Here is a 15,150-nt window from a genome sequence, read left to right on the forward strand (position 1 = left end):
TCTCCCTTCCTGAGCCTTTTCTTCTCAAAGCTGAACAGTCCCAGCTCTCTCAGCCTCTCCTTGCAGGTTGGATGCTCCAATTCCTTAATCATCATTGAGGCCCTTCAGCAAACTTGCACCAGTATGTTGATGTCTTCCTGGTACTGGGGAGCCCAGAACTGGACACAGCACTCCAGCTGTGGTCTCACCAGTGCCAAGTAGAAGGGAAGAATTGAAGGACTGTGTCTCTTGACCTTCTGGCAACACTATTCCTAATGCAGCCCAGGAGGCTGTTGGTGCCTTTGCTACAACGGCATGTTATTGGTTTGTGTTCAACTTGTTCTTCAGGACCCCAGGTCCTTCTCTGCCAAGCTGCTTGCCAGCTGGTTGGTCCCCAACCTTGGTGCACGGGGTTATTCATCCCCATGTGCAGGACTACTTTTCCCTTTGACTTTCATGAGATTCCTACCAGCCCACTTTTCTGCCGAGGTCCCTCTGAATGGCAGCTTAACTGTCCATTTTAGCCCCCATGGGGCTAAAAGGCCTGGAGGGCGTCAGACCGGGACACAGCAAGGATCCACTGCATTGGCAGGAGACAATTAATGCTCACTTGCTTCCCTTGCAGGGCAGACTTAATGAACTTAGCTCTTGCAGGCAGAGCTCTAAGGCAACAAAGCTTTCAGCTAAAATTTGCGTCTTTGTATTTCAGCATGTGACCTCGATTGCGATTGACCTAAAGCTATCCAAGTTATTGAAGGCTAAATGGTAATTTTGGCTGCCCATTCAGAAATGTAGCATCCTTCCTCTGGTTGATAAGGGAGGAAGAGTGGAGGTGCTCTGCAGGGTCTCTGTGTCCACTGTGGAGGGAAGCCCTGTAGCACTGTTTGTAACTGGAAAGCACTGGCAGCAGGACAGCACCTGCACTGCAGTTCTGCCCACTCTTTCTTTCTTTCTTGAGGAGTGTTACAGCTGGTAACAGGGATTAGAAGTGCTTATAGTAAAGGTTTGACAGCTTGCTCTTTGCTGTAGATGCCCAAGGAGATTATTGGCTGATAAAATTAGAGGTGATAGTAAAAATGGCAGCCTTGAGCTGTGCAAGGGGTATTGGAGAAAAGCAGTCAGCCTCTGAAACAGATGTCTTTTCAAGGCAGGTGGACAACTTTAGTTAGAAATGAGTGCAAGTCAGATAAAACATCATTAAACAGCTTGTATCCTGGAGATTTTCCACTACAAAAAGCTAGTGTTAAGTAGAGCAAGACTTACTCAGCTATAATAGGATATGTAAAAATGCTCTGGTTTCTGATGGAAACTGAGAAATGACTTGTTTAGCAAATGTATAAGCAACATTGCTACAGATCTGACTGTTATCTTGGCGTGGAGTGGAGACGCAAACGGGGCCAGATTATGATCTCTGCCCTCTCGCTGAGCTGTTCTGTGACTAATTTAATGTTCTCCATAGTGAGATACAAGGCATACAAAGGATTACTCAGTGGTGTCTAAGGATATCAGATCGAGTCCCTCTCTAACAGATTGATTCCAGAAGATGGTGATGATGGCTGTACCTGCTCTGGGTACTTCTGCTGTCCAGGCAATCTGGGGAACGGTACCATTCTTGGATCAGTAAGGAGAGCTTGTGTTATCTCCATCCTCACCCATTAGCTGAGTAAGTAAAACTCTGAATAAATACAGTGTTGCTGTCAGTGATGTGATGCAGCTCCTTGCTTCTGGTTGGCTTCTTCAGGTCCTCCTCTCTGTTTTCATAACATTTTCTACTACACTATAGCTACAGCAATTGTGGTGACACTGTTTTGTACAAAACGATGCATGGTCTTTGCTCTCAGATGCTGCTGTTACCAGTGGCTGGTGTACATAGACACACTGGCAGCTTCAGCAGTGGTTTTCCTTACAGGAAGGCACGTGTGGTCATTTGAAGTGCAGCTTCAAGAGGAATCGGTGGTGTGTAGTTGGACAGGATTATTGCGTTCTGATCCTTTAGGCTATCAAAACTAAGCTTGCGTAATTAAGAATCTGTTTAGTTGTGGAAAACAGTAATAACTTTTGCGACTAGATTATTATACATATGATCTTGTTCCTGCCTGGCTGCCTATTTTATGGGGAGAAATGGAGAGAATAACAGAGGGAGATGAGGATAAAATCTTAAATCAATTTGAGAACGTGTCCATTTCTTACTGGGTTCTACTGGATCGCAAAGTGGGCTTATGATGAGCAGAAGAAAGTGCCCTATCCTCTCATGTTTATATATGTTAAGTGGCCCAGTTCACGTGTGCCAAATACTGCCACTTTCCTTGATACCGTGGTACTTTGCTGGTGCCCTTCTCTCACTACAGGTCAGATAGCACGGGGCTAGATAGGAGATGAAGGATCCCAGTCCCAGTGTCAACCCAGGTATCTGTCTCTGATGCTGTAGATGAAGAAACCCAGAACTTCTTCAGAAAGTGAGGCAGCATATCCCCACTTTGGTATTTCAGGGCCAATCACTGATCGCTTGGGCAGGCTGGTAGTTACAAGGAACAACATTTTCCTCATGGCTCCATTCTGATAGAGTGGTCTGAAGCATGCTTTGACCTGTCCATCTGCCCTGAAGTTTTTTGGGTGATTGAATCCTTGTTCCCACGTTGTTCTCAGATCCTTGCTCTCTAAAAAAGAAAAAAAAAAAAAAAATCATAATATAGATGGCACACATGCAGGTGTATGAGGCAGGGGTGTACTGGAGGTATCACAGCATGAATTAGAAGTGGGCAGTCTGGAAAAGACTAACAAAATTATTCTGGGAGATGAGGGATAGATTTACAAAGAAGGAATAAGTGTTCAGTGGGTATTTGCCAACACTGAAACTAGAAGTTTGTGAAAGATATAGTAGTTGATATGTGGACCAAAATGAAAAAATGGGAACCATTTAAGGTGGTGGGAGGATAGAAAGGGGTGTTATGAGGACAAATAAGGTAGAACAAAGAGGAAACCTTTCCTGTCCAACTTAAAATAGACTGTAGCTTGGATGGCTAAAGAAAATATTGGAAATTCCATCACTAAAGATGCTTAATACTGTACTGGAGAAAGTCCTTGCAAGTGTATTGTCATGAGTAGTCCGGCTCTGACCTATGAGGGTTGGATGACCTAATGTCTCTTCCATTTCTAACTCTGTGCATCTATGATTAAAGTAGTTTATATAATGCAAGTGCATTTTTCAATTACACTCCACCTTCTTGTGTGGGATAGTGGTGGTGCAGAGACCTCATTATATTTGTGGCACAATTACAGCATCACTTGTAGGAAATACGGCTGGTACTTGGTCTCTCAGAGACTCTGATCTTGTTTATATATGTGTTAGCTTTTCAAGCCATTTAGGTATGTTACAAGACTGCAGTGCTCTTTTTTTCCATCTTCTTCCTTACTTAGAGGCCATAAATATATAGAAGGAATAACTGGTTCCGGTTTGTCAATCTAGTGAGCAGTCCTTGGTGAAAATGTAAATGTTTACTGTTGTAGATGTATAATATATCAGGATTGGTTGTCAGCCGCTCTCTTGGACCAAGGTCTGTTTTCCAAACAAGAACAGGACATTAGCTAAAACATAAACACAGAGAAATTAAAAAGAACAGTACTGGCTTGATGTAGAAAATTGGGCTTTCAGTGCACTTTATGCTGTGCTGGATTTGTGCGGGCTTACAACAATTAGTGTTTGGAGGGGGTGGTTTTTGCTTCCGATTATTATTTCATTTCATTTTGAAACTTATGCACCATGCAAAAAGAGTTTTGTGACGTGTCAAGTATCTTTGTCGTGTGTTACGGGACATTCAGAGTGCTTTCAGAGATTTGTCAGGTTACTTCTTGTGCATGTGTTTTTTTAATATATTCCTTTTAAGAATCTGTCTTGGAAGGAGCAACTCTGGGGTTTTTACTAAAATCCGCCAGGATCAAGTATGACAAATGTGGTAGATGCTACATTTAATAGATGTCTTTAGGAGTGGGATGTTGAAGTCTCTAAAACATTCAAGCACTGATTGTTCTCTGAAATTTCTCTCTGAGAAAGAGTACTTCATCCCCATTTGAGTGATGAACATCAGTAGAATTGGTCCCATGCTTATTGGCACTTTATAGCAAACCTGTGCAGAGACCGTGGTTGAGATGGGTTTACTTGTGAGTGAAGAACAAGATTGATTTTTGTGGTTGCCATAACAATTGGACTGTTGCGTGAAAAAATGTTAGTAGTATTCACCGGAGTGAGTTGACAGCTCTAGGATGCCTGTTCCCAAATTAAAACAACAGTTTCCAGCTCTGAGAAATGATGTCTGTTTAACTTTTGCAAGATGGAGCTCAGCAGGGCCTTAGAAATGACCTGAAGAGCTTAAGGATTCTAAAAGTGCCTTTCCTGTGCTTAATTTTAAAATGCCAGCTTTGAGCTGATGTTAATAAGGGTAAACCAGGAGGCTAAGCTTTCACTCCCACCAGGCTATTGTATGTACTCACAAAGTGGAGAGAACAGGACAATCTAAAGAGTCCCTAGAAGAATGTAAATGCATTGCAAGTGTCTAGACATGCAGTCACTCGTACTCGAAATGTCTTAGCACTGACATATTCAAGTTCAAAGAAGGCTTGCACTGCCTAAACTTTAATAAACAAAATGGTAGTCATTACTCTCTCACCTCCAACTGCAGCAGTCTGGTCTTTGGAAGTAGGCTAACACTTCTGCAAAAGGCTTAGCTTGGTGCTTCAGGAGCTGTTGGATGACTGGAGGAATTGTGGGCTGTGAGCACTGAGCCTGGGGCAAGGCATGGTGGTCACTGTGTGGGTAGCCACTGAGCTGCTTGAGTCTTCAGTCATGCAGTGTTTGTGTACTGGGAATTCACAGGCAGCAGGTTTTGGCTACTTTTTCCAGGCTAGTGGGTGCTGTGGCTTCTGGTGTGTTCACTGTTCTCTTTTGTGGTTATTTTGGATGTGTTGGTTTTCATGAATGACCAGTAATCATGGCAGGAGACTGCCTCAGTCTGAAAGTCACCCTTGGGAGAGAGTCAGGGTAAATGAGGTAATTAAGTTCAGGCACCTTAATTCTACCTAAGCCCCTTTGCTTGCATCTCCTGTTGGGAGACCTTTGGTGGTTCCCTGCTCAGCCCCTTCCTTAGCTGCTCTGGTGTGCTTGCAGAGGCGCCCAGCTCTCTCTCATGAGACTTGGCTAGTCTAAATTCTGCCCACGACCTCAGCCCCGAGCAGTCCAGCTTCAGGTAAAGTTGTGGCTTCAGTCTGAGTGATTTGAGGCGGTGGTGTGGCTGCAGCCAGGGCCAGGAGTGGTGATCTGCAGCACGCAGGAATGTGGACATGGTTAGGCTGCCCAGCTGACTTGTGCTCGCGGTGCCTGGGATGTCCTTCCTCCATCCTCTGCTTTCCCACGTTCCTGAATAGCCAGTTTGTGCTTGCTTCTTCAGGACTCTGCCTCCTGCAAACAGTCACTTCAGCTGGTAAGGACAAAATCTTGCTTCCTCAAGGGTTTTCTGATGCTGTAGTGGGTACGTGCATTTCTCTGAATGGTTATTTCATGGTTGTTGGCATTTGTTAGTGGTGAAAATCTGGGCTCCGTCTCTCCACTGGTGGGGTGACGCATCCGCGCGCTGCTGGCTGGGCAGGCGATCCAGTTGTGTTAGGAGGATTTGCATGGCTATGTGGTGCTGCTTTGTCTACTGCGTACAAAGTGGTGCTTTTCTCCGTTAACAGCACCAAGCTGCCTTTAGAGAAAACCGCACTGGTAACACCCAAACTTTGCCCAATAACTGGCCATGCCAGAAACCTTGCCTCTAATACAGCCTGAGCCCATGTCTTACAAATGCAATGCTTCATCTTGATCCAAGTAGCCTTCCACTTGAGTGAAGATGGAGCCCTGACCACTGGGACTTGTAATCTCCTTGTGTCATAGGTGTTTATATTTTGTGCCTAACTCTGATATGTTGAATTCTGAACAGTTTAGCTGGCAAAAATTGAAATACTGTGTCAAACCTTGCAGCACCAGCTATACAGTATTTTCTCTGCTGATTCTTGCGAATACCTTTGTGTAGATATACATATTTGCACAAAGAAAAACAAACTGGTGTTGCAGTCCTGTGATCTGTGAATGTTTTAATTACCATGATGGTAATTCCAGCTCATCAACAGACTACTTATCTTACCTCTACTGCTGCGCTAGCCATTTATTTTAGGTCCTGTTTAAAGGTAAAAAGACTAACTGCTCTGCAGATATGCCTATCCGCTTTAATTAGGCTTCCTTAAGCTGTGCAAAAAGAAACTGCACTTAATTAGCTTTCCTTAAATTAAGATTGATATACCAGCCTGTATGTGTGCATGCTGTCATTACTGTCTAGTAAACTTAGTGCTCTATTCTGCAATTTCTTTTCCCCCAAGATGGTTAACTTGTAAGATAGCAGTCGAAGCCAGCGTGTGAGCTTTGTCTTTAGCAGTGCTCTTGTTGCTGTTTCGGCGTTAGAGGTGGCTGGATCAGCTCCTGGGCACTGCCTGGGGCTGGCAGGGTTGGGCAGTCTGTGTATGGCATGTGCTTTCCTGACTCTTGCTTGCAGGTCCACCATGTTCCGTGTGAGCCGTTCCCCTGATCCTTCAAAACTCTCGTAGGCATTGACTTGCTCTGGTGCATGAAACCGCTGGCCACAAGGAAGGGGGAGAAAAGATTATATTTTTCCATTGACAGAAACTCCATGCCAGAGCAGGTCCACCTCTGCAAACCTGCATTAAACATATGTTTTGGACAAAGAGGCTCCTGTAAAAAGTGGAAGTTTCCACACTGGAATGTTTGTTTTTGATCAGTGTGAGGGAGGCTGGGGTGTTCCTAAAGGCACGTGTTTCTCTCTAGTCCTTTCCAGTATGAAGACCAGAAAATCGCTTAACTTTGTGTCTATATCTCCTAAACTGGTTTCCTTTAACTAACCAAGTTGTGTGTATGTTGGAACAAGTGGACTTGGAACATCTCATTACCTTTACAAAGTATGTTTTGACAATTTTAAATGAATAAAACAGATTTTTATTAGGTGTAACGACAATGAGAGATGGCTCCTTCAGGGCTTTTAAAGAAGGAGGGGAGGGGAATGATCAAGCTCCTTTAACCCAGAAGGTCACCTTGGTGGCCCTCCAGAAGTTGGAGACAGCTTCTAGTTTGCACGTACCTGTGGTCAATGCAAATGTGCATACATGTGGCCGGGCAATCTGCTTGTGCTTAAGCGACATCTTTGTTAGCAGGTGCATTAAAAGTACTGTTGCCTTGAGGTTTAGTCATACAACCCACTGCAGGTTGGTTTCAGTATTGGTTACGGTCAGAAATGTGGTCTGATCACTGTGAGATCCTTTGTGCTACAGCCTTCGGGGTATTGTACAGCCAGACAGTATGGTCGGGGGAGGAATTAGAACGGCTCCTTCCTCTTCACAGGGCGGACTTGCCACATAGCTGGGAGCAATGTTATTTCTTCACCCAGATGGTTTTTGTCAGCTGCCTCCAGGGTCTTCCCTGGGGGTTTGTGCAGGAGCCTAGGTGCCAAGGGAGGGGACAGCTTGCAGAGCAGGCTAGGTGCCAAGGGAGGGGACAGCTTGCAGAGCAGCGGGCAGGCTGCGCTGCCCGCACCCGGCCTTCCTCCCCTTGCTTTCCATTGCCTTGTGCCGATTCGCTCTGGGACGAGAGGTGGCTCTCTGCGGCGTGCTGGAGAGAAACGCTGATACCTATCTGCAGGGCTGGAGGAGAAGCAGGAGGAGATAGCTGGGAACGCGCCTTCCTTGCAGACCTTGCCCTGGAGGATCATGTGTGCGGGGTGCTGCTCTCGGGCTCAGCGCTGCAGTTCCATCACTTGGTGGATTGTTTTCCTTCCCACAAGCCGGCCCCACTTCCTATAGCCATCTGAAACCTCTCCAGTAATAAAAACTGAAAACCAGAAATATAATTCATCACACTTAATAATGCAATTACTGGTGAGCGGAATTTGCTTAGCAAATTTAGCTAGGTGTGCTGCTCTGTGCCAGGATTATCTCACCGCTGTGAACTTTGAGCTCTGCTTGCAGATCGTCTTCTCTTGTCCCATTGACTACCTGGCCATCGGCTCTGCAGAGCCCTTATGCCAGGGAGTATTGTCCCCTGTGTTACTTGCTCAGTGACTTTCTTACCTCACCTTGCAGTCTGTGCCCAGAATAAATGGCCTGTGACAAGCTACAAGTCCAAGTCCCTTGAGTAGTTTTAAAGAAGAAGCGGATCTGAGCCTGGTGGTAAAACATATCCCAGCTGTGCTGCACATAGAAATGCTGGTGAGAAATGCTACATTGGTGTTTGTCTGGACCCCTCTTCGCTTTGCATCTGTGAGTTTCAGTATCTCAGATGGGAAGCCGTGCCTGTGCCTGCAGTTTGCATGCTAAGAGGCTGCTCGGAGTCCAGCCAGCGCGTCCCGAAGCGCAGCAAGCTGCGCACGAAGTGCTGCCCCGGGGGGCTGGGCCTGCCCCACCGGCCCCGCAGATTTGGGCTCTCTGAACGGGGATCACCACTGACCTCTGTGGTAGATTTGGCTGGACAAATACATCTCAGCAAAGCAGCCCATTAGTTGCTACCCTTGTATAAATGTGTTCAGAATTTGGCACCCGTGTATTTATGCTCGCTTCTTTCCAGGGCAGACTGCAAATACGCACTTCATTGAAACCAATCTGCTAATTTTTGAACTGCCTGGAGCTACGATTCACAATGGGTGGCAGATGCTTGTGGTTGCAGGCCCTGAACATCTGGGATAAGCCATCTATTCCCCTGACATAGGAACCCACATTCTCTTTGAAGAAGCTCTTTAAACCTTTTTCTTGCTCACTTGTCAGATAAAGCAAGCCATTAATGTCTGTTCAGTGCCATTTGTTCTTTCAAATGAAGTAACTTAAAGGAAAATTTACTAGATGTGGCCAGGGGAGGGGTGTCACAGTGCCAGGATGCTGTTGCCTTTATACCCTGTGAGTTAGTGGGACCTGGTGTATCAACACATGCCGGTTGGCACACGTGCCCCCATACTGCTTGTAGTATAGGTGTCTGTGTAGCTGCATAGGCAGGGCTCCCTGCAGAAAGTTGCACGGTGCTTTGGAGTGGAGGTATCCTGAAATTCCATCCTTAGGTGGAATTTTAAGGCATATATATTTATGGAGGTAAGGTTGTTTGCAAGGCTTTAAAAATCGGTGGATTCCCGGTGCTGGATGGCTAGGCAGCAACAGATCAAAGTCCTGGTCTAGTTGAAGAGATTTTATATCTTTCAGCGTCACGATCTCTAATTTGTTTAGATGCATGCAAAGGATCAGAAACTAAAGTGCATCTGGGGATTAAGGCAGCTTTGCTATCCAATCTGAAAGCTAGCATGTTCTAAAAGATTTTCCAAGTCTCGGAAGGCAGTGAAGTGCTTTACTGATTTTTATGTCTTTGAAAATCTCTATTTAGTGTGCCTGGTGGAATTATATAAATACATGCTGCCAGCTGTCTGACACCAACAGATACCACCCAGAGCATTTAAGTACCGAAGTGATAGGCCTGTGAAGATAGAGATATTGCTCTCACTGTGCAAGCACCCATGCAAAGAGACTAATGCTAATTCCACATGACACTTGCTCCTTTAAAATTTCGCTGTAATTTTTCCCCTCCCACCTCTCCTACCCCAGGAGTGTACTGTGGTTATGCTGTAAGAAAAATAATATGTGTTTTCATTATACATCTCTAGGAGGGAGTTGCCATCATGATATGAGTTTTTCTGCAGCAAAGAAAAGAAGAAAAGAAGAAAAGAAGTGGTCTCATCTCTTCCTTGGCAGCCTCAGCCTATACCATTGTGCTTTTGTGCTTGGGGATCTTTTAACTAGGGAGGGACTTATTCTAAAAGTTAAGATAAAACCAAAACAAACCAGCAAACCTATTAGTTTACTGTCTTCACTGCTCTTCAGCTCCAGTCCCACATTCCATATGTTGCTTGGGTGAAGCCTGCCGCAGTCCAGGGGCCCAGGCAAGAATTTGCTGTAGGGCAGCCCAGGATGAAGTGAGACCCTAAAGCAGAAGTATAGGTAGTTTTATTTGTGGAGTGCTTCAGGTTTGGGGTCTCGCTGGTGCCAGGCTCTGCTCTTTTAACATAGTGATTCCTAAGTCAGGTGCTCTATTTGTCTCATCTCCTTGGCCCTAGATGATTTCTGTGGTCCATCTTGGTATGTTCCCACTATCCCTGCCACCCACTGATACGGGACGTACGTATGTAAGCCTTCCGCGGCAGGGCTACGTATTCTAGGTACCCCCTAGTACATCATGTACAGAGAGGCATTCAGCTTTTCCTAAGCACCAAGTTGATTTGCTAGATCTAAATAGCCGATTTGGAGCGCTTTCACTCTACAACTTTCATAGTGTTTCCTATTGAACCTGCTTTTCCCTCTGGTGTATAATAGGCAAGGTAAATGCTATGAAGTACTGCACCTCTTGGGTGTCTTTACTGAGACCAGAACTCTCTCTCACTTCTGCTGTTATTCAGCCCGTTTTGTAGATGTTTCACTGCGTCTGGTCCATGCTAGCTGTGCTTGTGGAGTTTCAGATGCTGCAGCATCTCTCTTATGCACAGGCATGGGGGTTATTTGTGTTCTATTTAACTTTCCAATTAGGAACAATCTATTTTTACTCTAGCTGCAAGGCATCAAGACTTTTTCCTGCTTGTTTCTTTGGAGTGAACTTGATGAGCTAAATTGTTTAGTTTTTGTGGAGAAAAAACAGTAATGAGGTGAAAGCAAGCAAACTAAAAAAAAAAAAGGGGGGGGGGAACCCAAGGAGACTCACTTGTCTAAAACTTTTTTTTTTTAAGATTAGATTTAGACTTTCAGATTAGGTTGGCAGTTGTTTCAACAGGTAGAGTCTTTTGAAAACATGGTTATTGTTGTCTATATCCCTGATGATCTCTGTGTTTTGATACCACCTTCATGACTGGAAGATAAATTTTTCTTTTCTTCTTTTTTCCTCGGATAGGAAAGAATGCATTTTCACCATCGACCCATCAACTGCCAAAGATCTTGATGATGCTTTGTCCTGTAAACAACTCCCTGATGGTATGAGATATATTTTACAAAATACTTCTCAGTGTTTATATTCAGCTGTTGACACATTCGTATATATAATTTTTCATGAAGTATGCTTTACCAAATATGAGTAGAGTAATAAACTAGTTTTCCTCTTGTTGTTTTAATTGCCTGTTTTCAGAAATCTTAGAGCAGATATCTTCAAGCTGCACCCTGAAGTAGTCTTGGTGTCAGGAAATGCAGAATCATAGTGTTTTGCATAATCAGAGCTGTAATTTGATTTGAGCAGATCTCAGCTGTCTCCTGTCATTACGGGAGTTACAGCTGAATAGCTAATATGCCACTCTTACAGACTGAAGTCTGGTGAAACTTCGACCTTGAATACACAGTCCCTGGATAAGGGAAGTTTTTTGAAGGTCACTGTCTGAATTGCTTTTTGGTATTTATGGGATACTGGGAATTGTCAGATGAGCAGAGTGTGCCTTATAAGTTGTGTTATTCTTCTCATTGCCTTTTAAGCTTTCTGTTCTGCCTTATTTGTACTTTTACTATGCCGTAAGCCAGTAGAACAGAAAGTAAAGCTCCAGAAGCCAAATCTTGATTATTCTGACTTAAGGAACTTCCCTCTTGTAAGTTTACTTTGCCATCCAAGTTCTGCTCATTTAGTTTGATGAGATCCAGTAACGGGCTCGGTTAGAAATATTGCATGATTTGATTAGCCCATCCACCACTAATAAAGAAGATAAAGTGATTTTTTTTTTTTGCATGTGTTTAATCGTCACAATATGATGACATCAAAGACGACATTCCCTGTTTTTTGGATTGATTTCCTTCTGTGCAATGTTGCCAATGAACTGTCGTGTCATTTAGACCTAGGTAAAGAATAATATTACAGGGCTATAAAACTGATAAAAAACTCAGAGATCAAAGAACATTTGAGGCCATACAATTATTTCTAATTATACTGTACAATAGCAGTTTTGAGGTAAGATTAAGGAAAAATTGCTGTTCTATTTCGCAGTAAATTTAACCAGTCTTCTTGAGAGATCCTAAGCTGAACTCTGTTCTCCTGCTTTCCACTTTGTCATCTGAATTATCTGTAGATTTATGACTCTCTTGTGATCCCACAGCCCCTCAGATCTAAAGTGTTGAAACTCTGGCTTCCGAGCCTCTACTGATCACAGACGGATGGGGTTTAGATGCTTCAGGAAACCATTCACTGAGCTAGTTTTTGTTGCATACATCTGCATTTTTCTCTTACCCATAAGCCATTTGGAGAAAGCATTCAAGGAGAACGTGAACAGGAATTATTCTTTCCCAGAAAGTCTGCAAAGCCATTGCAGGGCTATCGATCATACTTGGGACTTGTTGATGTACCTGCCAACTGGGGATGTGGCTGCACTCTGAAGTCTGCCTTGTCTCTCTGACCTCAACTGCAGAAAACACTGAATGAGGCTTCTTGCTGCAGTCAACAAGGAAGGAAACGTACCAGTACAGAAGAGGTCTGTCCTCTCTACTGTAACGTACCGCCAAGAGGGTTCTGGGCTATTACTTGGTTGTGGGAGCTCTGTAGCCCAACAGCTACAAGCCCCCTTGTGATGCAGGGGTGGGTGGCTGCAGTACTGCCCCCCATGCTCTGATCCAGCCTCTTTGGAACCAGTCCTCCTCATGCAATCAAAATGAGAAAAACCAAACAGAATTGTTTTTTAAAAGTTGCCTTCTGAGTGGACTTCATTCATGTGCTTTGCCAGTCTTTCCTGTTTTGTTGCTTTTTGTTCTTCTCTGTACAGGCACGAGACAGGGAGCTGCCTGCTTGTAGGGGAGAAAGCAAACACCCAAGTCCTCTTGGCCTGTCTATTTCTGACTTGTCCTTCTCCCAGGGGCTGTGTCAGGCCTGTGGCCTCCTGGAGCCTGCAGATGAAGGTTTTCCCTGCCTTTCCCTGATCTTCTGGGAAGGCTAAAGAATGTGTGAAAGAGTCATGTCAAAGCGATGCTTTCAGGGGTTGTCTTTACCTGTATATAACACTTGAGCATGCCCAGTTCTCTATCCCAGGGTACCCTGTTATTTCAAAGGTCATCTCTGATGCACTTACCAGAGTGGACAAAGGATGCTTCTGCAGTCAAAGACAACACTTCCTTTTCCCAGAAAAAAAACAGGCAGTTGGGAAAGAAAGGTAAAATGGACCGGACTACAGGGTCACTCTGCATAGAGAAAGTTTGTAAAGCTCCCTTTTTCCACTAAAACAAAAGTGGAAGGTGGAGGAACCCTTCTCCTCTTTCAGTTCCTCAAAATAAACTTTGCCGGTGTGTTTAATAAGAGGCGTGAAGAAACCAGGAAAGAGTAGGGGACAGGGCACGGCTGTCTTCCTGAAAGTGAGAGTAAAGATTTACTTACCTGGTATCCAAAATGTATAGAATGGGAAATCCAGTGAGGATTTAGTGCTTTTGAAAGTTTCACATCCTTCTCAGGATTATTGCGCACATTCCTCTTTCCTTCAGGTAAGCCTCAGAGAAGATCCAAGAGGCGGATGAGTAAATGCATCCGTTGGTGGCTGTCCCAGCCCAAAGGCCTTTGTTCACTCCCACATATCATTTTCCATGAACCATTGAGTGTGAGCCGGCTCACAGCAGCCTTTTGTGTACCGAACCTCTGCCTTTTGGCTGGAGCCGTGCATCCTCCCAACAGGCTTATTCCACCCTGGAGTCCTCTCAGTAAGATGCTCTAAGCTGGACCCTTCTTTTAGAGCAATCTTATCTGTGCCCATCCTGGCATCGTACCCTCTGCCTCTCCGTTCAGCCTCTGAGCTGCCGTGAGAGTGGTGCCCACGCTCCATCACAGCACTGCCTCAGCCTTAGGTCAACGAAAATTACCCCTTGGAAAAGCCAGTTTTGATGCTGGTGAATTTAAAACCAGGGACCAGTTTTTAAATCAGTGTGGAAGGAACCGCCATGGAAATACCCTTTGTTTTATTTCAAAATCTGTGGTGTTTGTTCTGAGGAGACCTTGTGGCTCAGGAGGAAGTACAGACACGAAACCAGGTCCTGACGGTCTGCGATGCAGTTAGGACAAGTTAGGAAGGGAGCTGCATAAAATAAGGAAAGAGATTGCAGGAAACCCCTCTGCATCCTTCAAGCAGATGTGGTGGCTGGCTGGCCAGCTCAGCGTGGGTCCCCAAGCAGGCAGAGGAAGGAAATTTCAGTGTTGTATCTGTGCTGCAATATTTGTTTAAAACATGAGATATCTCTGGAGCAGAGATGTCCAGTTTGGTAGCTGAAATCACCTCCATTTTTAAGACTCCTGATGTCGTGCAAGGAGATGCTTGCAGAATCTTTTTAGTGAAGATGAGTAATAAAAGCAACTAACTACTGTATTGATGGACTCTTGGCCATTTTCCTCCCAGTGTGCTACTGTTTGAGGCACAAACTTGATCCAGCATTTGATGAACATTTTCCTCTGCCAACTATGGTTCAGTATTGAAATGATAAATTCCAAAAGTTAAATATTTCAAATAGTTCCTGATCTGAAGAACCCAATCAAAACACTATTTTGGGAGCCTCCTATAAGGGATATTGGTTTCACATGCCATTGGCAATATAAGATATATCCTGTGCCCCTTTCTAAGGTGTCAGGTCAGAGATACAGCTGCAGAGCTTGTTGCCCAAATGACAAGATGCTAGATCCTCAGCCAGGGTATCAGCATCACATAGCTGGAGAAAGTAACAGAAATGTGTGTATTTATATTACCTGACATGTGTACACTTCACTGCAGTCCTTATTTTGCAGCCTGATGGGGAGTTTGCATTTAGAGCTAGTTCATTACCATCAACCTGTTCCTGGGTGGGACTGGGCTCTACCCAGCTGGGAAGACTCTTCTCTTCAGCTTCCAGCACTGGGGACTTCAGCCCTCAGACCTGTCCTTTGCATTTGGCAGGAGACATCTAGATCCATCTTGTATCACAAGTTCCTGGGACATTTTCTTGCATGCAAATAGAATCTTTGTGGATTTGTTACTTTTTTGGCCCACTGTGAGCTGATAGCCTTACTCTGATTTTTCAGCCTGTGGTCCACTGACTACTATAGCATTATGTAGATTACTGTTACAGCCCATG

The 15,150-nt window shown here is 44.6% G+C and overlaps 1 protein-coding gene across 1 annotated transcript in view; it reads left to right on the plus strand.

The window, feature by feature from the left end:
• Window positions 1-15,150, plus strand: part of DIS3L2 (DIS3 like 3'-5' exoribonuclease 2) — a gene marked incomplete at both ends in the record, with an annotated part of 151,631 nt that overhangs the window by 82,532 nt on the left and 53,949 nt on the right. The window contains one exon of the mRNA XM_082003901.1: window positions 10,991-11,070. Coding sequence (XP_081860027.1) covers window positions 10,991-11,070 — 80 coding nt within the window. The remainder of the gene's footprint in view (window positions 1-10,990; window positions 11,071-15,150) is intronic.

The sequence above is a fragment of the Phaethon aethereus genome (assembly GCF_964289735.1).
Source record: "Phaethon aethereus genome assembly, chromosome: 9".
NCBI classification, from domain to species: Eukaryota; Metazoa; Chordata; class Aves; order Phaethontiformes; family Phaethontidae; genus Phaethon; species Phaethon aethereus.